Below are 24952 nucleotides of genomic sequence, written 5' to 3'. Positions count from 1 at the left end.
TCCAACCACCCCAAGCTGACCTTCCAACCAGTCATTTGGGGCCTTTTTCCTGCTGTCTCTTGGCTATACATACTCAAACTTTGCATTGGAATAAGATTTATTTATTTTTTTTACTTGGCAAAAAGTCAAGTGCTACATTTTTAAAAACAAAATCTCAAACAATCAAATGCATTACCCATCACAGAAGAGGGTCTGGCAACAGTACAAAACATCCTACTTAAGATTTTTTTTTTTATACAAGTAGGTTTAAAATGAGTTCTGTGAGAACTAAGAAATCTACAGCTTGTAGTTTAATAATAGAAAAAAATTAAGACAATTAAAAGATCTGTAGCATCCAGCATTTTGCTTAATTCCCTGTTTTATAGCACCTATTTCTCTAGGTTAGAAGATGAGAATTCTAGAACCTGTGGTGTATGCCTTGTACCACAGCAAGATAGGGTGGACCTGCTGTCTCCCCTCCCCACCAGCCCCCATCACCAAGGAGAAGACACTCTTTTTTTTCAATCTCCCCACTTACTCCCAGAGCAGAGGGGGATAACTGGGAAAGCAACTTAGAAATCAGAGTGCAGGAATATGACTTCCTTTCCCCAGAATGGGCTGCTGACAGAAGCAGAGTATGTGTTTAGAATGGTGGAGGAGTTTGTGGGTGGGAACAGCTATTATCTGCAACATGATGCATAAAAAGCAAGGAGTAACTGGACATCACGGTCAGTTGCCTGCAAGTTTAAAAACCTCAGACTAAACAGACAGTTCGAGGGAGGAACAAATTACTAATCACATAGATGCTTTACATGCACACCACTGTTGGCTGTAGGCCACCTCATCGCCATCCCAGGGCTGAGCCAACAGAGTGGCTCCACTGTACTAAGAAAAACAAACATTACACACAGGAAGCACTCACTACACACAGATAAATCCCCTGTTCACCCCCACCCTCCAGAACTGAACCCAATTTAGAAAACAAAAGCAAAATCCACTGGGGAGATTCGAAGAAGGGCAAAGAAGTTTCTCCCCAAAGCCAAGGGGACCGAGTATGTGAATTTTAGCAGACTTGAGGCCCCCAGCTCCAGGCCCCTGAGAAACCAGATCAGGTCTTATTTGAGAGGAGGGAGAGGGAGGTTTGGATGTAGATTCTTTTTACGAAGTCCTACCAAGGCTTCTGTAGCCTCCAGAGCTGCATCTTGGATGGAGACCCTGATGTTTTGGGGGGAGTGGCCATTGATTTAACCAGATGGGAAACTGAAGTGGAAGTGACACATACACAGAAATGTTCTCACCTGGGGGACACACAGATGGGAAGGCAGGTGGGAGATGGATTACTTTGGAGTCCTGGCATGAGTCCCCAGGAAGCTTTCAATCTAACTCAAAGGGTTTCCTACTGGTGATTTGTTTTCCTTTCTATTTTTACTTCCTATAATCAGTGTTGTTAGACTTTACAAAACAAGATAAAAACTAGTCCCAAAGCTGGACTCTGTGAATATAGTTGTTTCTTTTATAAATATTTTAATTACAGTAATCCTCACTCCAGATAATTTCAGTGACAAACGGTACTCGCAGGCACACAAGTTCTCACTCACACACACACACACACACACACACAGCCCCCAAACTTTCACAGAAAGTCTGACAGCAACCATATAATTATAAAGGAGCCCCACCTCTCAAGAGTGAAGTAAGGGTGAGAATGACTATGTCAACCTAAAGAAGCCAGAGGGGAGACTGTGTGTCACTTAAAAAAAAAATATAAACAGGAATTAACAATGTCTGATTGAGAAGCCAGAAAGAAAAAAGATAGTAAAGTAAAATTCTGCTTACCAAAAGGGAAAAAAGGAAAAAAAAAAGAGAAAACCCTTTAGATTTCTGTACAGAGGTTCTTCCTGTCAAGTGCCTAAACCATAGGCAAACTCTGGCATTCCCACTAAAATATGAGGGACTCACACCACTGGAAAAAAATCAAAATAAGAAATGGAAACTGAGGATGGAAGTTAGTGAATTTCTGTGCATTCTGGGAGAGACTTAGTTGCCGTTAACTCCAGAGCCCAGCGTAGTTTCCATGGAGTCCTGAAGGGAGGGGTCCTCCTGCCACGAAGAGCTTCGTTCCAGACGAGTCGTAGCAGTGTGTGTAGACAGCGTTGGGGAAGGAATCAGTGTCCGAAAAGTAACTCCTCCAGGTTTCGTCATGATTCTGTGGGAAACAAGAGACTCTGAGCACTCGCCGTGGGGCAGAAAAGGGAAACAAGGGACAAGAATGCTTTCTGGGCTCCTTAAGAGGAGAGGGTCCTATATCTATACAGGAGACTGGTGCTCAGGGGAGCTGGAGCCCCATTTTTCCAAATGAACATTAGGGAGGAGCCAAGCAGGCTGAAGAACTGCTACACAAACCGAAGGTCTTCTCAGGACTGCTGGAACCAAATGCTTTCACAATTCACTGGCAGCCTCAGTGGGAGGTTCCTCTCCTTCCAGCTCTATTATCACCTGGGGGTTATTCTGGGCCAACCGGTGTGTCTTACTGGGCCTGTTTTCCCACAGACATGCAGACACAAAAACAAAACCAAGGGAAAGTGCCTTTCTCTGCTCCAAGGAGTGTCTCTTACTAGTGAAAAACTATGTGGTAGGTGGTGTGTCAGTGGGGGTGGGAGTGGGTGGGTAGAGTGAATACAACTTTTCCGTCACTGTCCAGTAACCATGTGAGGCATGGGCTTACTCACCAGCCAGCCTCTGCCAGTTGTTAGTTTCAGATTCTCCCCTGCTAGTCTGGGCTTGGACCCATAACAAGCTGAGAGCCTCTCTTCCAGGAACCTCTGAGCTCGGATGTCATAGAATAGCAGGGAGCCCTGCCCTGTGCCCACAGTGATGATGTGCTCATAGAAGCTCACTGACCGGATACCTGAGAGAGAGAAAAGTAAAGGGCAATCAGGTCTGCTAGCCGGAACTTCTCTGACACTGAGTTCACATGGCACCCCTAAATACCACAGCGCCTTTCCCAAGGCAGACCTAGCTCACACACAAGCCAGAGAACCCCGATGCCACACTGCCCATCCACACACTAACAGGAATTTTCCCATAAGCCTCAGAAGTACCAAATGCCTGATGATGCCCAAGATGCTTTGGGCCCAAGACCGTAAGTATGCCCTGAACCTGCTTGCCTCCCCTCGACTCACTCTGAAGCCACCTTTCATAACTCTAAGTTCTTCTCCATTGTATGTTTCCAACCCGTACTGAAACTGAGGGTAATCTGCATATTTACAAATCATTACATTAACAAGGACTTTCTTGTATTTGACCTAAAACCACTACCATGGCACTGCAAGAGGTCTTTATCTGGTATTAAGTGTGTTATGAGAGTGGCAAACAGCCTAGAACTGAAGCACTCAAAGGTGCACTGTCTCTCACTGTGAATTTAAGACAAGTCACCTGATCACTTTGGGTCACAGGGAAAATACATCTGCTGCATCTGTGGATCAGATAAGTGCATGGGATGTGAAGATATCTCTAAGTACAAAAGAGGTGCTCACTAATATCTGTGAAATCAGTATTTCCTTATTAGGTTTGCAAGCTACTCCTGTAACAGTAACCAAAATCTCTTAAAACTTCATTGCAGACATCATTCCGGCCAAGACTATTTATTCTTTCCCTTACTACTTTCCTTACACACATTATTCTCTCTGTTCTGAAATGTATTTCAAGAATAACTGAAACCAAATCTAAAACAATGGCCAAAACTGCAGCATCTACACAAAAATAAATACTACTTGAAAGAGAAGATACTGTGCCTTTTAGGACTCCCAGGATAACGTAGCCACATTTTTGCACGAGAAGGGGGACAATGTCAGATGAAGAAGGAAACACATTTTGTTAAGTTGGACAACCTGGATTCTGGTCCCTGGCTGTTCCCCTACCAACCTGTGTGGTGTTTGGCAAGTTATTTAACCAATCTGGGTCTCAGTCTCCTCATCTATAAAATAGGGTGTAAACTGCTTCCCACAGGGTCCTTGGTAAGATGAAATGAGATGTCAGACAAAGGTATTCTGAAATCTTAAAGTACAGTACAAATGTAAGTCTCTTTTTATTCCTCAATGAAGAATGAGGGTGCCCTCAGAGAGAATATGCTATTAAAGATTGGGAGGCGGGGGGGCCTGAAGCCTAATTCACCCAGTGGGTAAGAACTAAACTGAAAATTTTCTTCAGCTTTATTGAGGTATAATTGACATAGAATACACTGCACATATTCAAGGTATACAATTTGAAGTTTTAATATATGTATATATCCATGACACCACCACCACAATCAAAATAACATATTTATCACCCCCAAAAGTTTCCTCATGCCCCTCTGTAAAATCCTCCTCACCCCACCACATCATCCCTTAGCATAAAAGAATTTTATAGTTCAGGTAGGGTCCCAGCAAAAAACTACCACAAGGAGTAGGGCTCTGTGGAAGAACAAGGAAACCACCAATACGCTGACTATTGGTTTCCATCAAAGGCTTCTGTGGCCACACGTTTGTGTGCGGTGTGCGAAGCTTTGCTGCCATATGCAGGTATTCCATCTCCCCTCTGTGTCACCAAACACCTCCACCAGGTTCCATAAAGATCACTATATTTGCTCCACCAGGTTCCATAAAGATCACTATATTTGTTTGGATCAATATTGAAACTGAAGGTCAAAACCCATTCACAACGCAGCTGTAAGCCTGAGGGGCACATGGGGGCCTCTTACCACTGCCTCGCTCCCTGGAGCAGACAGACTTGACGTTGTATGATGGTTGCCGTGGATCCAAGAAGGAGACATGAGCTTGGGAGCCCACTGCATACACTGACCACTCACTACCATAGGCCAGGCACACATTCTCACGGCAATATGGCAATTTGGTGGAGAGGAGCTGAAAACAGAGAGAGAAGAGATGCACCTATGGCATTACCGGAAAGCACACGGCAGGGCATTGTTCTTAGATGCCCACCTCTGTGGGCTTTCCTCATATACCAGACAAACAAAGTCACAGACAAAAAGACATGTACCAATTAAGGAAATAACATCCTGCTCCACCCCTACGTATGTAAGAGAAAGAAAGAATGATGATACTAAACAAGATCTAGGTACTGAAGAGGACCAGTTAGGGAAAAAGGTCAAGCTCGAATTAAATAATCAGAAGCAGAGAGAAAGGCCAAAAGCCACAGGCTGTTTCCAGGGATAACCCCAGGGCACTAAAGCCAAGGTCCCACTCTGTTCTCTCTGCTGGGAAGAGCCACTACCCTTCTCACTGATCTTCAGGTAAAGGGGCTGATTTCTGGCTACCCTCAGCCTAACTCCCCAACTGTATGGGAGTTGTACACTATAGAAAGCACACTCGTGGGACTGCTCAACCCCAGGTAACCCCAATCAGCCTTAACCCTGGATCCTTGTCATTTAGCCAATCCTCAGTGGCTACTGCACGTAAGGGACCAAGCAAGGTCAGTGGAGCTCAACGGCTGCTGTGACACGAAGGAAATCAATAATTCCTGGAGCTCTGCTTCCTCTTGAAAAAGAGTCTATCATAGAAGTTATAAGCAGCAAAGGCCTCTGGAATAAGAAGAGGACAAACGATCCACGGGTAGGTTTAACTTTAGGTAAAAGGTGCTTGCAAATACTGTAAATTAAATCCATACCTTACATGATTATTTTAGAGATGATTAATCTTAGTTTAATTGATCTTCGGTTGCCAATGGCTCCTAACATTTAGGTTTTTCCTGCCCTCACAATATTGCAAATAGTCAATAATCCATAAGCAAATACTTAAATGCACTGTGGATTGGAAGACTGCTAGTTAAAGGAGTCTCTCAGCAAGTCTTTGCAATGTGAAAGAATCACCCCCTCTTTTTTTTTTTTTCCAGTTCTGGACATTAGTTTAATCAGTCATTTTCACCTTCTCTGAAGAGCATAAAAATTTACTCAGTTTGCCAGTATCCCTGTCATGAAATTGCTGTAAGTTGTTCTATATTAATTATTTCACAGGAAATAGACAGATCTCTTATTGTTGGGTAATGGAAATGCGTAGATTATCCTGTACATGTTACTCCGATCAACTGATAACATATAGTTTCTGCTGGGTTCCCTCTGACTTCTTTAAAAGACTTTTAAGAGGGGCAGGCCAGACTCAGAATTTCATTCACTATGCAATCACATGCCCAGATCCTTGGAGAATTCGTGCCTTAGACAAGAATGAAAAAGTTTAGGGAGGATTAAAGTATTTTAACTATAAGGTGAAACTACTAAGTCATGTTCATCATACCTTAGACAGTGTATTTTCAGCCTTCCAGAGATGAAAGTAGCCATCCAGAGATACTGCTCCCAATTCCTGCAAAAGCAATGAAAAACAGGTTATACTCACAGCAACTAATATATAACAGTAAGCAGGGGAAGACCCTGCAGGTTGGGGTCCTCCCATTACTCACTCCTATCCTATGATGGTGCCAGGGATTATCAGCCCATCATCTTACCCTAGAAAATGCAGCTGTACAACATATTAAAGCAAGGCTGCTTCTTGACAGAACCCAAGAAGCAAGTCCTGGTTTGAACATAGACACCCATGGTTAAAAAAGCCCATACTATACAATCATACACATGACATCCTGTTTGATAGTTAGAGCAGAGCATGCACATGAAAGACAGTTTTGTAAGTCTCAGTGTGAGAGCTTCTATAAGTAGAGGGTCTAAGCTGGGAGAGATAAGTCTACCCCTAACCCATAAATATGGATGAGAGATAGGAGGCGGCTAAGGGAACTACCCCTCAAATTGTGGCCCAATTCAAATTTTGGGAAAAGAGCCTTTCTTCTCTTCTGGCTCTGGGTCTCCATACTAACACTCTACTTAATAGCCCAGCAGTTTCAGATCTGACTCCAATGATTAAGTTAAGACTTGATGGCAGTGTTGAGAAGAGGCAGTAAAGAATGAAAAGAAACTGAATACAAGAGAGAAGAAAGTGATTGCATGTAGGAAAATCACACCCAAAATAGAGCACCGGCAGGATCACGTGCAAATGAAGACAGTCAAATCAGAGTGGCCCTGGGGAAACTCTGAGAGGCTAACAGATATGAACCATCCAGAGAATACTCAATGCAAGGGGTGGCTTTCATAATTTCAGTTATAATCTTTCTCAGAGAGAGATTATAACTAAGCATCCCTCAGCCTTCAAGAGATGCTCTGTGGGCTCAGAACTGAGTTATGTAGTAAGGTCTGACTTGGGGAAGGAGAAGGAGGACAGTGCACCTCCCAAGACATAAGCCAAGAATCTGAAGCAAGAGGAACAGGCTTCAGGGAACCTTTGGCAAGCTCATACCTTGTTCTTGTTGTTGAAGGCCAGAGCTCGGACCTTGCAGTTGTCAGGGTTTGTGTCCTCCTTGGGGATGTCCTTTAAGGCCTTGTGAGTGATGTGAGCATACACAGGGACCTGTGACACATTGTGCCTTGCGTCACTTTTGGTTAACACATCATCTGTCACCTCCCAGAGTCCCATAGAACCATCGCGTGAGCCTGTAGGGCAAGGAAACCACAGATGTCAGACATATCCAACTTTCCATGAGACAGTCCCACAGAAGCCAAATGGGATTTCTTAGTCTAGCTCTTTGTGCACCATGCTCATATGTGTTGAAGCCTGGCCAGGTGGCCCACACCAAAACAGAAAGCAGTATGTATTTTAATAGCTACACCAAGAGGATGATTCAACTGAGGTGTAGGAGTTAAAATATAACCTTTAAGTGTAACGTAGTTGGTGGGACTTTTGCAAAGAGAATACATTTGATAAAGCTCAGTAATTTTCCAAGCCAAATGCTTAGGTCACTTGGGCATGCATGCATAGGTGATTTCTACTAGGCAATAGGGTTTGGGAACTTCCACTCTAGATCAGTGATGCTTAATATTTTCTGAGTCATGTACCCCTCTTAGGAATGTTAAAGACCCCTTTCTCTAGAAAAATACACAAAAAACCTACCTTGCACACTCAGTTTCAGGGAGCTTCATGGGCCTCTTGAAGAAACCATAATCCCTGAATTAAGAATGACTGTTCTGGGCTTCCCTGGTGGTGCAGTGGTTAAGAATCTGCCTGTCAATGCAGGGGACACAGGTTCGAGCCCTGGTCCAGGAAGATCCCACATGCCGCGGAGCAACTAAGCCCGTGCGCCACAACTACTGAGCCTGCGCTCTAGAGCCCGCGAGCCACAACAATGGAGCCTGCGTGCTGCAACTACTGAAGCCCGTGCGCCTAGAGCCCGTGCTCAACAAGAGAAGCCACCGCAGTGAGAAGCCCGCGCACCGCGACGAAGACTCAACACAGCCAAAAAGAAATAAAATAAAATAAATTAAAACAAAATGCCTTAAGAATGACTGTTCTACATTAAGATGAATGCTTAAAAACATAAACAGTTTTCCTTAGGGAACATAATGAAGCACTTAAAAACAAGTCTATGGTATAGTCATAAAACAGTATATCAAGAACCAATAAAAAGAGCTTCCCTGGTGGCGCAGTAGTTAAGAATCCGCCTGCCAATGCAGAGGACAGGGGTTTCAGCACTGGTCTGGGAAGATCCCACATGCCGCGGAGCAACTAAGCCCGTGCGCCACAACTACTGAGCCTGCGCTCTAGAGCCCGTGAGCCTCAACTACTGAAGCCCACAAGCCTAGAGCCCATGCTCCGCAACAAGAGAAGCCACTGCAATGAGAAGCCCGTGCACCACAACGAAGAGTAGCCCCCGCTCCCACAACTAGAGAAAGCCCACACCCAGCAACAAAGACCCCACTCAACCAAAAATAAATAAAAAAATAAAATAAAATAACCAATAAAAAAAGTGCTTTCAAATTCCTTTCCAGTAGCATTATCTGCCAACACTCCTTTGAGACCAGAAGGTGCCCTTCTCACACTGCAAATCTCCTGAATAGTTCACAGTAAAAATTGTCTAACATGGGATAAATATCATCCAACTTGTTTGTATCATAAGGTTTGTGGACAAAGGTTCAAAGTAGAGGGCTCATCATGTGTGAAATCTAGAAAAGGCCAGAGAGTGAAGGGCACATCTAGAGAACTACGTACGGTTTATAATACAAATTAAAAAAATAAAACTATACAAGTTTTATTATGAAAAATTTCAAGCATATTGAAATGTTGAAAGAATTTTACAATGAATTGTATACTTACACCTATAGTCTACTATCAACATTTTCTTATATTCAGCATATCATATATCTATACATATATCCATCCCTCTATATGATCCCATTTTAACCTACTGATAATCCCATTTTAACAACTCAAATACGTACTGAAAAAAGACTAGCAGGATTGATTTCAAATTGTTAACAGTGACTATCTCTGGGCACAAACTGTGTGGGTAATTCTTTCCTTTTTTGTTTATTTGAATTAAAAAAAATTCTTACAATAAACATGTATTACTTTTACAGTAAAGAAAAAATTATTTTAAGAACTAATCTGGCAGCAACATGAAGATTAGATTGGAGGAGACAAGACTAGAGGCAGAGAGAAAATATGGAAGGACATTGGGGTAATTCAAAAGATAGACGATGAGCACTCAAGTAGACAAGATAGAAAAGAAATTGATGGATATAAGAGATATTTTAGAAAACAGAATCAACATGGCTTGGTAATCTAAGGATACTGAAGAGTCTTAGTTCTCTGGCTGTGCACCTAGGTGGAAGGTAGGAGAATTTATGAATATATGTCAATGGCAGGGGGAGGTGAGGTCCTGGAAGGGAGATGATGAGTTTGAATACACTGAATTTGAGGGGAATGTTCAGGGGTTGATGCTCATCATCAAGTCTAAACATTAACACTGGTTAACAAGTATTGAGCATTTTCAATATGGCAGCCACTAAGCACTACCTCATCTGATCTTCCCAATGATCCTGTGAAGTATATATAATCATTATCCATGTTACAGATGAGGAAATCCAAGTCTCAAAAGCCTTAAATAACTTGCCCTCTGTGCTAATAAGTGGTAAGACCAGGATTCAAATTCAGATCTTTATTATCAGAGCCAATAATCTTTTTTTTTTAAATGCAGCAAAAACTACTGTTAATGGTACATCAAACACTTTTTTATAAATAATAAAACCTTGTTTATTTCCAATTTAACAAGACATCTACATTGACTTAAAACTATTTGGACTTTCTTGCTGATGTGACCTCTCAGAGTATGAAATTCCTGATTTGGATGTGAACAAAGCAGAACTGAAAATTCAAAAGAAACTTTTTTTTTTTTTGGCCGTACCATGCAGCTTCCGGGATCTTAGTTCCCTGACCAGGGATTGAACCCAGGCCCCCTACAGTGGAAGCATGGAGTCCTAACCACTGGACCGCCAGGGAACTCCCCAAGAGAAACACTGTCCCCTGCCCTCCTGCACAGCTGAACGTTAGAACTATTTCCAACTGAGCTGCTTACTGCAAAATTTTGAGGCAGTTTCTCAATCTTTGTATAGTATAACACTCCTCCAAATTGGGCTCCTGGTTAATTGTCTCTGCACATATTAGTTTTAAAATGTATACTGGGGACTTCCCTGGTGAGCCAGTGGTTAAGAATCTGCCTTCCAATGCAGGGGACGCAGGTTCGATTCCTGATCGGGGAACTAAGATCCCACATGCCGCAGGGCAACTAAACCCGGGCGTTCTAGAGCTCTTGCGCCACTAGAGAGCCCACGTGCTGTAACTGCTGAGAGGCCCGCGCGCCAGCGAATGATCCCGTGTGCCTCAACTAAGATCCAACACAGCCAATAAATAAATATTAAAAAAAAAAAAAGACAGCACAGATCAGTAGCTAACACTTCCTGGGCTTCTTTCACTGTGGTTGTTCTGCCTTTGAACAAATGGGAAGGTTGAGCTGGGAGGATTTTTAAAAAATAAATAAATAAAATGTATACTGTGTTTTTACTGTCTTCCATAATTGTCAACAGTATGTCACACAGCAACTCCATCACTAAGGTAGGGAAGTGTACTAACTTACTTTGATGATTAGGAAACTGAAACACAGCTTCTTTCAACATTTAACAATTTGGAGAACAGAGCATTTGAAGATTAGTACTTTTACAAAGCTATATTTCCTCAATTTAGATGGCAAAATTATATATTAGGAACATCGATGGAAGGATTTTTGTTGTGTATGTTGATTTATAGTGATTCTACAGTTTATAAGGAAGGTGTATTCTATATTATCATAATTAAAGTCTCAGTAGAAGATGAAAATTATCACGAACATTTAGATTTTAATTTTTCATTGAAGTATAATTCACTTACAATATAATATTAGTTTCAGGTGTACAGCACAGTGATGCATTATTTTTATACTCTATTTAAGGTTATTATAAAATAATGACCATATTTCCCTGTGCCATACAATATATCCTTGTTGCTTATTTTATTTTTTATAAATTTATTTATTTTATTTTTGGCTGCGTTGGGTCTTCATTGCTGCACGCGGGCTTTCTCCAGTTGCGGCGAGCGGGGACTACTCTTCGTTGCAGTGCGCAGGCTTCTCATTGCGGTGGCTTCTCTTGTTGCAGAGCATAGGCTCTAGGTGCACAGGCTTCAGCAGTTGTGGCTCACAGGTTCTAGAGCACACGCTCAGTAGTTGTGGCACATGGGCTTAGTTGCTCCGTGGCATGTGGGATCTTCCCGGACCAAGGCTTGAATCCATGTCCCCTGCATTGGCAAGCGGATGCTTAACCACTGTGCCACCAGGGAAGCCCTGTTGCTTATTTTATACATAGTACTTTGTATCTCTTAATTCTATACTTCTATCTTGCCCCCTCCTTCTCTCCCCTGGTAACCACTAGTTTGTTCTCTTTATCTGTGAATTTGTTTCTGTTTTGTTATATACGTTCATTTAATTTATTTTTTTGATTCCACATATAAGTAGTAAAGTGTTTGTCTTTCTCTGACTTATTTCACTAAGCATAATACCCTCTGGGTTCATCCACGTTGTTGCAAATGGCAGAATTTCATTCTTCTTTAATGGCTGAGTAATAGTCCATTGTGTATATATACCACATCTTTTTAAAAAACTTATTTCATATTGGAGTATAGTTGACTAACAATAGTATGTTAGTTTCAGGTGTACAGCAAAGTGATTCAGTTATACATATACATGTATCTATTCTCTTTCAAATTCTTTTCCCATTTAGGTTATTATAGAATGTTGAGCAGAGTTCCCTGTGCTATACAGTAGGTCCTTGTTGGTTATCTATTTTATTTTCTATTTTATTTTTTTATGGCCACGCCACGTGGCCTGTGGGATCTTAGTTCCCTGACTAGGGATTGAACCTGCACCCTCTGCAGTGAAACCACAGAGTCCTAACAACTGGACCACCAGGGAATTCCCTGGTTATCTATTTTAAACATAGCAGTGTGTACATGTCAATCCCAAACTCCCAATCTATCCCTCCCCGCCGGTAACCGTAAGTTCATTCTCTAAGTTTGTGAGTCTGTTTCTGTTTTGTAAGTAAGTTCATTTGTATGAACTTTTGTTGTTGTGTTTTTTTTTTATATTCCACATGTAAGCAATATCATATGATATTTGTCTTTCTCTGTCTGACTTACTTCACTTAGGATGATAATCTCCAGGTCCATCCATGTTGCTGCAAATGGCATTATTTCATTCTTTTTAATGGCTGAGTAATATTCCATTGTATATATGTACCACATCTTCTTTATCCATTCATCTGTTGATAAGACACATAGGTTGCTTCCATATCTTGACTATTACATATGATGCTACTAGGAATACTGGGATGCGTGTATTTTTTCGAATTAGGGTTTTCATTTTCTTTAAATATGTATCTAGCTGTAGAATTGCTGGATCATATAGTAGTCCTATTTTTAGGGTTTTTTTTCAATTTTTTTAAATTGAAAAAATATTTATTTATTTGGCTGCGTTGGGTCTTAGTTGCGGCACATGGGATCTTCGGTGCGGCATATGGGATCTTTCGTTGTGGCACACGGGCCTCTCTCTAGTTGTGGCACATGGGCTCAGTAGTTGTGGCACGCAGGCTCTCTAGTTGTGGTGCATGGGCTCTAGAGTGTGAGGGCTCAGTAGTTGTGGCATGCAGGCTTAGCTGCCCTGAAGCATGTGGGATCTTAGTTCCCTGACCAGGGATCGAACCCACGTCCCCTGCATTGGAAGGCAGATTCTTAACGAAGGCAGATTCTTAACCACCAGACCACCAGGGAAGTCCCTATTTTTAGTTTTTTGAGGAACATTTATACTTTTTTTCATAATGGCCACACCAATTTACATTCCTACCAGCAGTGTACTAGGGTTCCCTTTCCTCCACATCCTCACCAACATTTGAAGACTTTTTGATGACAGCCATTCTGACAGGTGTGAAGTGATTATTATCTCACTGTGGTTTTGATTTGCATTTCTCTGATGATTAGCAATTTTGAGCATTTCCTCATGTGCCTGTTGGCCACTGTATATCTTCTTTGGAAAAATGTCTATCCAGGTTTTCTGCCCAATTTTTAAATGGGTTGTTTATTTTTTTATATTGAGTTGTATGAGCTGTTTATATATTTTGGATAACCCTTATTGGTCATATCATTTGCAAACATTTTCTCCCATTCCATAGGTTGTCTTTCTGTTCTGTTGATGGTTTCCTTTGCTATGCAAAAGCTTTTAAGTTTAATTAGGTCCCATTTGCTTAATTTTGCTCGTTTCTTTTGCCTTAGGAGAGAGAGATGAAAAATATTGCTACAATTTATGTCAAAGAGTGTTCTGCCTATGTTTTCTTCTAGGAGTTTTATGGTTTCCAGTCTTCCATTTAGGTCTTTAAACCATTTTGTTAGTTTTGCATATTGGCGTGAGAAAATGTTCTAATTTCACTCTTTTACATGTAGCTGTCCAGTTTTTCCAGCACCGCTCTTCACTGGAGACTGTTTTTTCTCCATAGTATATTCTTTGTCATAGATTTATTGACCAGAAGTGTGTGGGTTTACTTCTGGGCTCTCTGTTCTGTCCCATGGATCTATATGTCTCTTTTTGTTCCAGTACCATGCTGGGTTTTTTAAAAAAATAATTAATTAATTACTTTATGGCTGCGTTGGGTCTTCGTTGCCGCACACAGGCTTTCTCTAGTTGCGGCGAGCAGAGGCTGCTCTTCGCTGCGGTACATGGGCACCTCACTGCGGTGGCTTCTCTTGTTGCCGAGCACAGGCTCTTGGCACGTGGGCTCTAGAGCGCAGGCTTGGCAGTTGTGGTGCATGGGCCTAGTTGCTCCGCAGCATGTGAGATCTTCCCGGACCAGGGCTCGAACCCGTGTCCCTTGCATTGGCAGGTGGATTCTTAACCACTATGCCACCAGGGAAGTCTTACCATGCTGTTTTGATGACCAAAGCTTTGTCGTTTAGTCTGAAGTCAGGGAGCATGCTATCTCTAGCTTTGTTCTTTTTTTCCTCAAGATTGCTCTGGCAATTTGGGGTCTTTTGTGATTCCATATAGATTTTAGGATTGTTTGTTCTACTTCTATGAAAAACGTCATGGGTATTTTGATAAGGATGGCATTAAATCTGTAGATTGCTTAGGGAAATAGAGACATTTTAACAATATTAATTCCTCCAATCCAAGAACATGGGATATCTTTCCATTCCTTTGTATCATCTTCAATTTCCTTCATAAATGTTTTACAGTTTTCAGAATATAGGTCTTTCACTCAGAGCCAATATTCTTTTTTCTTTTCAAATTGAAATATAGCTGATTTACAATATTATATTAGTTTCAGGTGTACAGCAAAGTGACTCAGTATTTTTGCAGATTACATTCCATTATAGGTTATTACAAGATACTGGGTATAATTCCCTGTGCAGCAGTCCCCAACTGCTGGGACTAGGGACCGGTTTCATGGAAGACAATTTTTCCATGGACCGGGGGGTTGGGGGGGTAGGGGAGTGGAGATGGTTCAGGCAGTAATGCAAGCATTGGGGAGCGATGGGGAATGGCAGATGAAGCTTTGCTCGCTCATCCGCAGCTCACCTCCTGCTGTGTGGCCCAGTTCCTAACAGGCCATGGACCGGTAGTGGTCCGTGGTCTGGGGGTTGGGGATCCCTGCTATACAGTATATCCTTGTTGCTAATCTATTTTACATACAGTAGTTTATATTGGTTAATCCCATAATCCTAATTTGTCCCTCCCCCCTCCCTCTCCCCTTTGGTAACCACAGCTTTGTATTCTATATCTGTGAGTCTGTTCCTGTTTTAGAGCCAATATTCTTAAAACCTGCTATACTGTTCACAAAATGTAGACTTGGAAGCTATCAGCCTGAAAACATAAAATACTCACAGCCTATATGAAAAAAGAGAAGGGAAGCTCCCAGAATAAGCCACGTCCTGGCTCCTAACAATCACACTTAGTGCAAGTTACTGTCATACAGATAGTCCCTATAGAGGTGACATGATTCAGCCTTTGCCTTCAAGGAGCTCTCATTTCTTGGGGAGACAAATGACAGGGAATCCAAAAGCTTCTGAACCACTACTGAATAATTCTGAACTGTGACTATGCTTGTCCATTAGATTTATTTTCCCTCCTGGCTGCTTTCTATTGCCTTGCAAAGAATCCAAAGAAGAAACATTTACGGTCCCTTAGCTTTGTGCGTAGCAGTTCTAAGCATGGGCTTGGAACTCAGAGCTGGATTCAGATCCTGAGTCCATCTCTCACCATCTGTGTAGCCTTTGGCAAATCATAACTTCTCAGAATCTACATTTTCTCATTTGTGAAATAAGGCTCATAATGCAAACCTTCTAGGACTGTTCTGAGGATTCTATGAGATAACACACATGAAGTACTTAATTTAGCAACTCTTACAATTTTTTTTTTAAATTTGGGAATCTGGAATGGGGGATTATATTTTTACATATACGTACCCAGCAAAACTGCTTGGCACTCTGAGCCTACTTTCTAGGCTGCTGTGGGTATTCAGAAAGCATTTGAGTATCTCTAGGTTATCTTCTCTACACTCATTTCCATGTATTTTTTCTGACTGTTCTACCACTGGGAGAGAAATTCCCCTAATCCTATATAGCTTTATCAACACTATATAGTTGTACAGAAAGTAACAGTTGCTCCTAATACTTTGCAGAGCACACCAACTTTTCCAAAAGCACTTTCACAACTATTGTCTCAGTGAAGCCCCACAAAAATGTTGAGGCTAACATGCTAATACACAGGCTCTTTGGAACAAGGCAGAGTATGAATAATAATTGTGTTAGTACTTCCACTTTGCAGATCAGGAATATACAAGGGGGATGACTTATCCAAGGTCACATGGTAAGTCAGGAGAAAGAGTATTAGAAACAAGGTTTCCTGGCCCCTCGCTGATGGTCGGTTTACTGGGCTATTTCCAATCACACTACTCTCCTTCTTCAAATTCTAGCTTCCCTCCCTCCCTGCCACACCAGAACTCCCTACAAAAGGGCAATTTTACCAGATACTGCCATAGTGTCACTGATCCATGCAATGGAAAAGATCCAGTCCTTGTGTCCATCCTTCAAGAGGAGGGAGTGACAGGTACAGAGAGAGAAAAAAAAAAAGGAAAAAAAGAAATCAGTAAAATAAGGATTACAATGTACACCCCTGAAAAGCTTACGAGCCTGACTGAAAATATCTTTGTAAAAATTACAATTCTAATCTCTGGTGATTTCAACCCAAATGGAATGATCCCACAATTTTTAACTTCTGTCTTGAAAAGCTCAAAGCTGGAATAAAACTGGCATTCTTGTGGACAATAAACATGGCCGGTGGACACACAGCTCTAGCATTCTATCTCTGGATGTTCTACTTGTGGTTCCTACGCACAATTACCCACTTCTCGTCCCTCCAACACACCCCCTCGCACTCTCCCCTTGCTTCCTGGGAGAATATAGCTACAACTGACCTCTATGCTGTTCCATCTGTCTGGTACTCTCTTCCTCCAGACATCAGCATATCTTGCACCCTCATTTCCTTTAAGTCTCCCTGCTCAAATGTCATTCTTATCAAAGAGGCCCTCCCAACTATCCTCTGAAATAGCATTCTCCACCATGCTCTCTCCCTTTAGCCTGCCTTTACTCTTCTCCACGGCACTCATCACACGCTGACATACTGCTGGTACATTTTTGTTGGTTTATATGCCTCCCTTCACTTGAGTGCAGGCTTCAAGAGGGTAGGGGCTTTGTCTGTTTTATTCACTGCTATGTCCCCAGTGTCTGAAACAATGACCGGCCATAGAGGGGTCAAAAAATAGTTGCTGAATGAATAACTTAATAAACCCTTCTGACTGTGGGCAGTAGGAGATGTGTAACCACTGTGGTGTGGACTCAAACACCAACCCACCGCTGATGGCCTCTGAGGTGTACTGCTCGCCTCTTTATCAGACATACCCTCTGCCAACATATCTGATACTCCCTGTGGTGAGTGGAATACCAACTCTGAAATCTCCACCCCCATACCTCACCATTACGCACCCCCAACCCAAGTCCACAGAAGTCTAGAGGAAACTGTCCCTTCCTGGGGGGCTTGTGGGATGAGGACTGGGCTCTGTTAAAAAACAAGGCTACCTCTATCTACAATTATTGGGGAGACTTACATCTCCCACACACACAGGATCTAGTGTAGGCAGCCGGTAGATAGCAAGGCTGTTGGGGTTGTCTCCTCCGGTGGCTAACAGTGTTCTAGAGGGATTCAGCTCGATAGCATGGATACCACAGCCCTGCTGTGTCACACCGCCGGGCTCCCGGTCCTTCAGAATGGGGATCTTGGTGATCTGGCTTGTCTGGACATCCACTACAAACAGCTACAAGAGAAAAGGGATAAAGAAGCTGAACGCAGTTTCTCTTCAGTGTGGCTAACGCTGGGTACAAACATCCATTCATTCACCCAGTTACCCATCAAACATTTAATTAATGTCTACTACGTTAGACCCTGGGCATTATTAAACGCATGGTCAGGGCGACACTAGTCAAATGAAACATGTAAATAAGAAAACATAACAGAGATAGATATAATATGCTACATAAACACAGAGAGGAAGAAGTAAATTCTGCCTGGGATTCAAAGATGGCTTCAAAGAGGATTATGGATCTAATGAACCTGATGAAAGGTTTTCTACCAGTTCAAGCATATTTTATATAACTCTTCTTTTTTACTATTTATTTATTTTATTTCTTTATTTTCCTTAACTTTTTTTTTGGCTGTGTTGGGTCTTAGTTGCGGCACACAGGATCCTTGTTGAATCATGCCAGATCTTTTCATCATGGAGCATGGTCTGCTTGGGTTTCTCTCTAGTTGTGGCGAGTGGGCTCCAGAGCACATGGGCTCTGTAGTTTGTGGCACGTGGGCTCTCTTGTTGAGGCGCGTGAGCTTGCTAGATGTGGCATGCAGGCTTCGTTGCCCTGTGGCATGTGGGATCTTAGTTTCCCGAGCAGGGATCAAACCTGTGTCCCCTGCATTAGAAGGTGGATTCTTTTTCTGTTTTGTGTTTTAAAGATTTTTTTAAGAATTTATTTATTTTATTTTTGACTGCATTGGGTCTTCCTTGCTGAGTGCGGGCTTTCTCTAGTTGCGGTGAGCGGGGGCTCTTTGTTGCGGTGAGCGGGGGCTCTTCATTGCAGTGCGCGGGCTTCTCATTGCAGTGGAGAAGGTGGATTCTTTACCACTGGACCACCAGGGAAGTCCCTATATAACTAATTCTTATCTAACCATGCATAGAAGCTTATAAACAAAACACATCAAAACCACTATTAGACATACCTATAAACATTACCACATTTGCAAGAGTGACCTGAGACAAGACAAGGTAAGAGATATTCATCTCACTGCTTATCTATTACACACACATTCTGTTTTGTGCCACCATGCCTTTGCTCATGCTGCTGCTTCTGCCTGAAATGCTCTTATCCACTTCTGTACCAAACTAACCCCTTTTCACTCTCCAAAATTCAATTCAGAGAAATACTTTATGGAAAAGATCAGTCTTAGACAAAGGGCATTCCCAGTGGAGTCTTTTTTTTTTTTTTTTAATATTTATTTTTTAGGGTGTGCTGGGTCTTAGTTGCGGCAGGCAGCTCCTTAGTTGTGGCTCACAGGCTCCTTAGTTGCGGCACATGAGCTCCTTAGTTGTGGCAGGCGGGCTCCTTAGCTGTGGCACATGAACTCTTAGTTGCGGCATGCATGTGGGATCTAGTTCCCTTACCAGGGATTGAACCCGGGCCCCCTGCATTGGGAGTGCAGAGTCTTAACCACTGCGCCACCAGGGAAGTCCCTGGAGTCTATTATTATTAAACTCTTTATGTGATTCAATGATTCATTTATTCACTCACTGATTCAGCACCAACTAAATGCCAATAATTGTTCTAGATGCTAGAAATATAACTACTAGGAATGATCTCTGGCCTCATATACCTTATAGTCTAGGTAGTTCATTTAAAATCCTATCAGCAATTCTCAGAGTGAAGCCAAATCATGTTATATCGTTGTATAAAATAACCTACTGCTTGCACAGGAAGATCTATGAAAGGAGAAAGCAGGTAAGCCTTAAATTTAAAATAGAAAAAGGAAAGGAAGAGTAGCTAGAACAAGACCGCCAGGTAGAGACTGAGGAAAAATTTTAAAAGGAAAGGTGGAGAGAGGGGAACCACTCCTGAGTCTGTAGGCCCTGACAACTACTTAAGGCAGACCTCCTGCCTAACAGTCACAGTCACTGATGTGTCTGATGGGTCTGACAGGCATTTTTTTTTTTTTTTGACAGGCATTTTTAAACTCAATGTGTCTAAAACAAATACTCTTCCTCCCCAAATTGCTCATTTCATCTAATGCCACCAAAATCTCCCTGGTCACACAAGCCTGGGATTCATCCTAGACTCCTCCTCCCTCATTCCCACCATCCCAGCTAGTCCTGCCAAACTATCTCCTAAATATTCTTACAGTTGGCTCCTTCCTCTCCATCCTCTCTCCTCTAGACAACTGCAACTGGTCTTTGTGCCTTCAGGCAAGGTCACCATCAAAACTATCCTCCTGGGCTTCCCTGGTGGCGCAGTGGTTGAGAGTCCGCCTGCTGATGCAGGGGACGTGCGTGGGTTCGTGCCCCGGTCCAGGAAGATCCCACATGCCGCAGAGCGGCTAGGCCCGTGAGCCATGGCCGCTGAGCCTGCGCGTCCGGAGCCTGTGCTCCGCAACGGGAGAGGCCACAACAGAGAGAGGCCCGCATACCGCAAAACAAACAAACAAACAAACAAAAAACCTATTCTCCATACTATAATCATTCATCTTCATAAAAATGGAAATCTTCCCATGTCAATTAAAAAATATCCAATGGTTCCCCTTTACCTAAATTCAAGCCCCTTAGCATGGCATCAAGACTCTTCTCAATGTGGCCCCTACCTATCTCTCTAGCTTCAAATCCTGCCATGGACCTTATACTCTAGAAAGAACTGCTTATTAATTATTATTCACACAAATAATAATTATTTTATTTTTGACTGCATTGGGTCTTCAATGAAGACTCTCCAATGAAATATAATTATTTTGTTTCATGCTCATGCTGTTCACAATGCCAGAAATGCTTCCTCCTACTCTTTTCTTTACCTGGCCATCACGTCCTTACCTTTCATGATTCAGTTCAGACATGTCCTCTATGAATATTCCTTAATGTCCAGGCTGGTTAAGTTCCTCTCTTGTAGGCTTCCAAGACAGCCCTCTACCCACAATACTTAGATATTATCACAGTTTCAAAATCTTTACTTGTCTCGGGCTTCCCTGGTGGCGCAGTGGTTAAGAAGCCGCCTGCCAATGCAGGGGACACGGGTTCGAGCCCTGATCTGGGAAGATCCCACACGCCACGGAACAACTAAGCCTGTGCGCTACAACTACTGAGCCTGTGCTCTAGAGCCTGCGAGCCACAACTACTGAGCCCAAGTGCTGCAACTACTGAAGCCTGTGTGTCTAGAGCCCATGCTTTGCAACAAGAAAAGCCACCGCAATGAGAAGCCCACGCACCGCAACAAAGACCCAACACAGCCAAAAAAAAAAAAAATTCTTTACTTGTCTCTCTTCTCCATTAAGCTAATAATGTCCTTCCAATTCCAAGAGCAGGGGGTTTACCCTATTTGGTTCTATTCTCCTGCCCCAACCATGCAGAGCTACATAGTAAGTGCTTACAGTAACCACCTTTCAAGGGACCTGCCCAATGATGTTAGGGGGCCCCCACATCCCTGCACTCAGAGTGGGGGCCTGTAGCTGAGTTTGATACAGCCCAGATTTCCAGATCACAGCACTGTCCTGGGGTGGCCTCCTGGCTCAAGGAGAACCAGTCCAGAGGCTAGACTGGACTGGGTCATTCAAATTCTCTCAGCAATATGGAACTGGCTGGTGGCACTAAACCAAACTGTCTGGGTGGCCATTTTCTACCAAAGCCAGTCCCCAGAGAAAAGGAAACAGAAGACAGGAAGCATGGACATCCCTGGTTCCTAGGGGCTTTCCAACTCCTAGTTGTTTTTCTGAGATCCAGGGATACTTCCTGCTCTTCAGGTTTGCAAGCTAGCCCTTCCAATAAATGTGAGTGGATTTCTTACCCTTTTAAACAAACGATCTCTAACCAACACAGCCCCTCAAATGTTTAATAAAGCAAAATGTACTGCCCACGTACACTTTTGTGTTGTGTGGGACAGTGCAACCATAATATATTGGCTTCTAGATCAGTGATTCTCAAACTGATTATAACACAATATAATATAATACAATAACCTGGGGAATTTTCTTTTTTTAAAAAATACTACAAAACAAACACAACTCCCAAGGACTTCCCTGGTGGTCCAGTGGTTAAGACTCCGTGCTCCCAATGCAGGGGGCCTGGGTTCGATCCCTGGTCAGGGAACTAGATCCTGCATGTCACAACTAAGAGCCCGCATGCCGCAACTAAGAGCCAGCACAGCCAAATAAATAATAAATAAATAAATAAATAAATATTTAAAAACAATTCCCAGGCCCTACCTTAAAACTCCTCCAATTAGAATTTCTGAGTTTGGGGCCAGTAAAAGTGAATTTTTTTCAAGGATCTCCAGGTGAATCTAATGACTGCCCATGTTTAACAATCACTGATCTAGAGCTTTGCTATTCAAAGGAGTATCTGGAAGCTTGTTAGAAACAAAGAATCTCAGGCCTTCACCCTAGACCTATTAAATCAGCATCTGGAGTTTCTCAAGATCTCCAAGTACACTGAAGTTTGAGAAGCACTGATGTAGAGAGAAATCTACTCTGTACACTAAGGACGATGCATTTGATAAGACACAACCCTATGCCTTAAAACAGGGCTCCATTTCTGCCACCCAGAAAAGGCGAAGAGAAAAAGCTTCATCTATTCATGTCCAAGAAAGTCTTAAGCCCAACCTCTCCAGTTTTGGACTTGGGAGAGACCTAGGTTTGAATTCCATTGGTTACTTAGTAGCTATGTGATCTTGATCAAGTCACTTTCACCTTTCTGAATCTTGTTTCTTATCTATAAAACTTGAATAATATTATTTATCTAATAGGGTTGCTAGGAGGTCTAATAAAATGTAAAGTATCTAGCACAGGGCTCAGCACAGAATAGGTACTTAACAAGTACTAGCTAATAGTAACATTCTATTCTAATGTTTGTTTCATTCAGTAGGTTATAATGGCTTCTACACTAGATGAAAAAGATTTCATACAAGGGAAATGCAAACAGCTGGCTCTGTAGAGGCCCAGGAAACCAAGAGTTTACCCCCAACCTCACCCTCATCCTTGCAGAGGAATGACTAAGCACCATGTGAAGGACAGAGCCTTTTTGCTTTTTCAAAGGAAGGAACAGGGATGTGGATGGAGTGCCAGAGACTATCTCCCCAAGCTGTCTGACAAAGGGTCAAGGCTTCAAACAGCTCCTGTAACATTTCCCAGAATGAGGCTGCTCCACATTAACCTACTGGGATCCCTGCCAGAAACCAGCAGCACGGCAAGATAAGCTTGAGGCTTAATGGCTCCCTGCAACTTACAAGTTAGGACAGAGGGAAAAAAGAAAGCAAAGGCCTTACAATCAGGAAGATTGTATGACTAGTGAGTACACCTCTAAATGCATGTATCTGCATATAGACATATGCAATTGTGTGTATAGAAAGTCAAGGTGGCTTAATAAAATGGGGGGAGGGGAGACTCACAAAGTATCAGAGTGTTTTAGATGGAGGTTAATGGAGAAAGGAAAGCAAATCCACATAGGTCGCACAGAGAAGATGACTATACCAAGTCAGATGGTAAAAGGCAAGAGGGCAGCTTAAGTATGGGAAAGAGAGGATAATTGAAATCAAGCAGAGGAATACATTTCCTCTCCCAAACGGAGATGGGGGGGAGCAAAGGAGAGAGCCAAGATCCAGAAACACAACAGGAAATGGTTAGACAATATGTATCTAAAATGAAAAATGTGTAAACTCTGCAATTTCAATTTTAGAAATTTATGATAAGGAAATAATGACAGGTGAACAATTTTAATTATAGTGAATTTAATTAATTTATTTATTTATTTGGTCCTGCTGTGCAGCACGCGGGATCTTAGTTCCCTGACCAGGGACTGAACCAGTGCCCCCTATAACGGAAGCACAGAGTCTTAACTACTGGACTGCCAGAGAAGTCCCAAATTAAAGTGAATTTTAAACCAGTGAAACACCACAGGGGATTGGGAATATCCACACAATGGATTATTATACAGCCTTTAAGAATGATGGAGTAGAGGATATTTATTAACATGGAAAGTTGGTCATGCTATGTTATTAAATGAATACCCTCCCTTTTAAAAACATGAGTCCAGGGACTTCCCTGGTGGCTCAGTGGTGAAGATTCCCAATGCAGGGGGCCTAGGTTTGACCCCTGGTCAGGGAACTAGATCCCAAATGCATGCCTCAACTAAGAGTTTGCATGCCACGGAGCCGGCGAGCTGCAACAAGGAGCCTGTGAGCCACAACTAAGGAGCCTGCTTGCTGCAACGAAGGAGCCCATGTGCCACAACTAAGGAGCCCACCTGCCACAACTAAAACACAGTGCAACCAAATAAATATTTTAAAAAAATAATAACAAATAAAAAATAAAAATGCATCCAGGAATGTTGATTTTTTTTTTTCCCTCAGGGAACACATATGACGTGCATAATTAAAAGATAAAAGAAAAGGACCACAGGCCGTGAAATGAGCTGCACTTACTCAGGACTCCAATGATGTCCAAGAGAATCGGGCATTCTGTCCAGCCCATCTCTAAAAGCTTGCTGCCTACTCACCTGCATCCTGCTGTGCAGGAGACAGGGGTATGGCCGAGATCAATAAGCTGCTTGAACAATATCAAGACTCTATAGCTATAAATATTTTAGACTGTTCAGGAGCTAGAAGAGTTGTCACACCTAGAAAGTTGAGTCACTGTTTCTATTGCAAGTCTATTAAAGGAAAGACCCATGTGGTTGTTTAAAGTAAAATAACATGGTTGGGGTCCAAATTACAAAAGTAACACGTCATAAACTTGTAAAACATAGAAAAGGGGAAATCAGAAAATGAACACCACCACTACTACCACTTGGTGTATTTTTTTCAGGTCCTTCACTATATACCCAGTCAAATGCATACATATTTTTCTCCATTTATAAAAATGTGACCTCATATATATTATTTTATATCTTTTAACACCTTTTCAAATTAATCTATATACCTTTAAATAATTTTTAATGGCTTTAAGGTGATTCGCTGCATGGGTATGCTAGAATTTATCGAACACATTCCCTGTTATCGAACATTTATGCTGTATCCAAATTTTCAGTAATGCAAAACACACTGCAGTGAACATTCTTGTATCTAAATCCAGGTGCCTGTGCTATGCTAAGATCTCTTACTCTTTGAATTGTGAATCTAAGCTGCTCCTCCAAAAGACGGCTATAGGGCTGGCTTGCTGAAATCAGCAA

General features: G+C 42.3%; 1 protein-coding gene across 2 annotated transcripts in view; it reads right to left on the bottom strand.

The window, feature by feature from the left end:
- Window positions 1-79: 79 nt before the first annotated feature.
- The window catches only part of DCAF12 (DDB1 and CUL4 associated factor 12), a 42386-nt gene continuing 17513 nt past the window's right edge, over window positions 80-24952 (bottom strand). For both annotated transcript variants that reach the window (XM_073806053.1, XM_004317542.4), the window contains exons 3-9: window positions 17594-17800; window positions 16454-16514; window positions 7317-7510; window positions 6270-6335; window positions 4721-4883; window positions 2709-2887; window positions 80-2185 (exon numbers count right to left, since the gene is read on the bottom strand). In XM_073806053.1, the coding sequence (XP_073662154.1) occupies window positions 2027-2185; window positions 2709-2887; window positions 4721-4883; window positions 6270-6335; window positions 7317-7510; window positions 16454-16514; window positions 17594-17800 (1029 nt within the window). In that variant the 3' untranslated portion in view covers window positions 80-2026. The remainder of the gene's footprint in view (window positions 2186-2708; window positions 2888-4720; window positions 4884-6269; window positions 6336-7316; window positions 7511-16453; window positions 16515-17593; window positions 17801-24952) is intronic.

This window comes from Tursiops truncatus, chromosome 6, assembly GCF_011762595.2.
Source record: "Tursiops truncatus isolate mTurTru1 chromosome 6, mTurTru1.mat.Y, whole genome shotgun sequence".
In the NCBI taxonomy this organism is placed as follows: domain Eukaryota; kingdom Metazoa; phylum Chordata; class Mammalia; order Artiodactyla; family Delphinidae; genus Tursiops; species Tursiops truncatus.
This window is presented reverse-complemented; position numbering and strand designations above follow the sequence as displayed.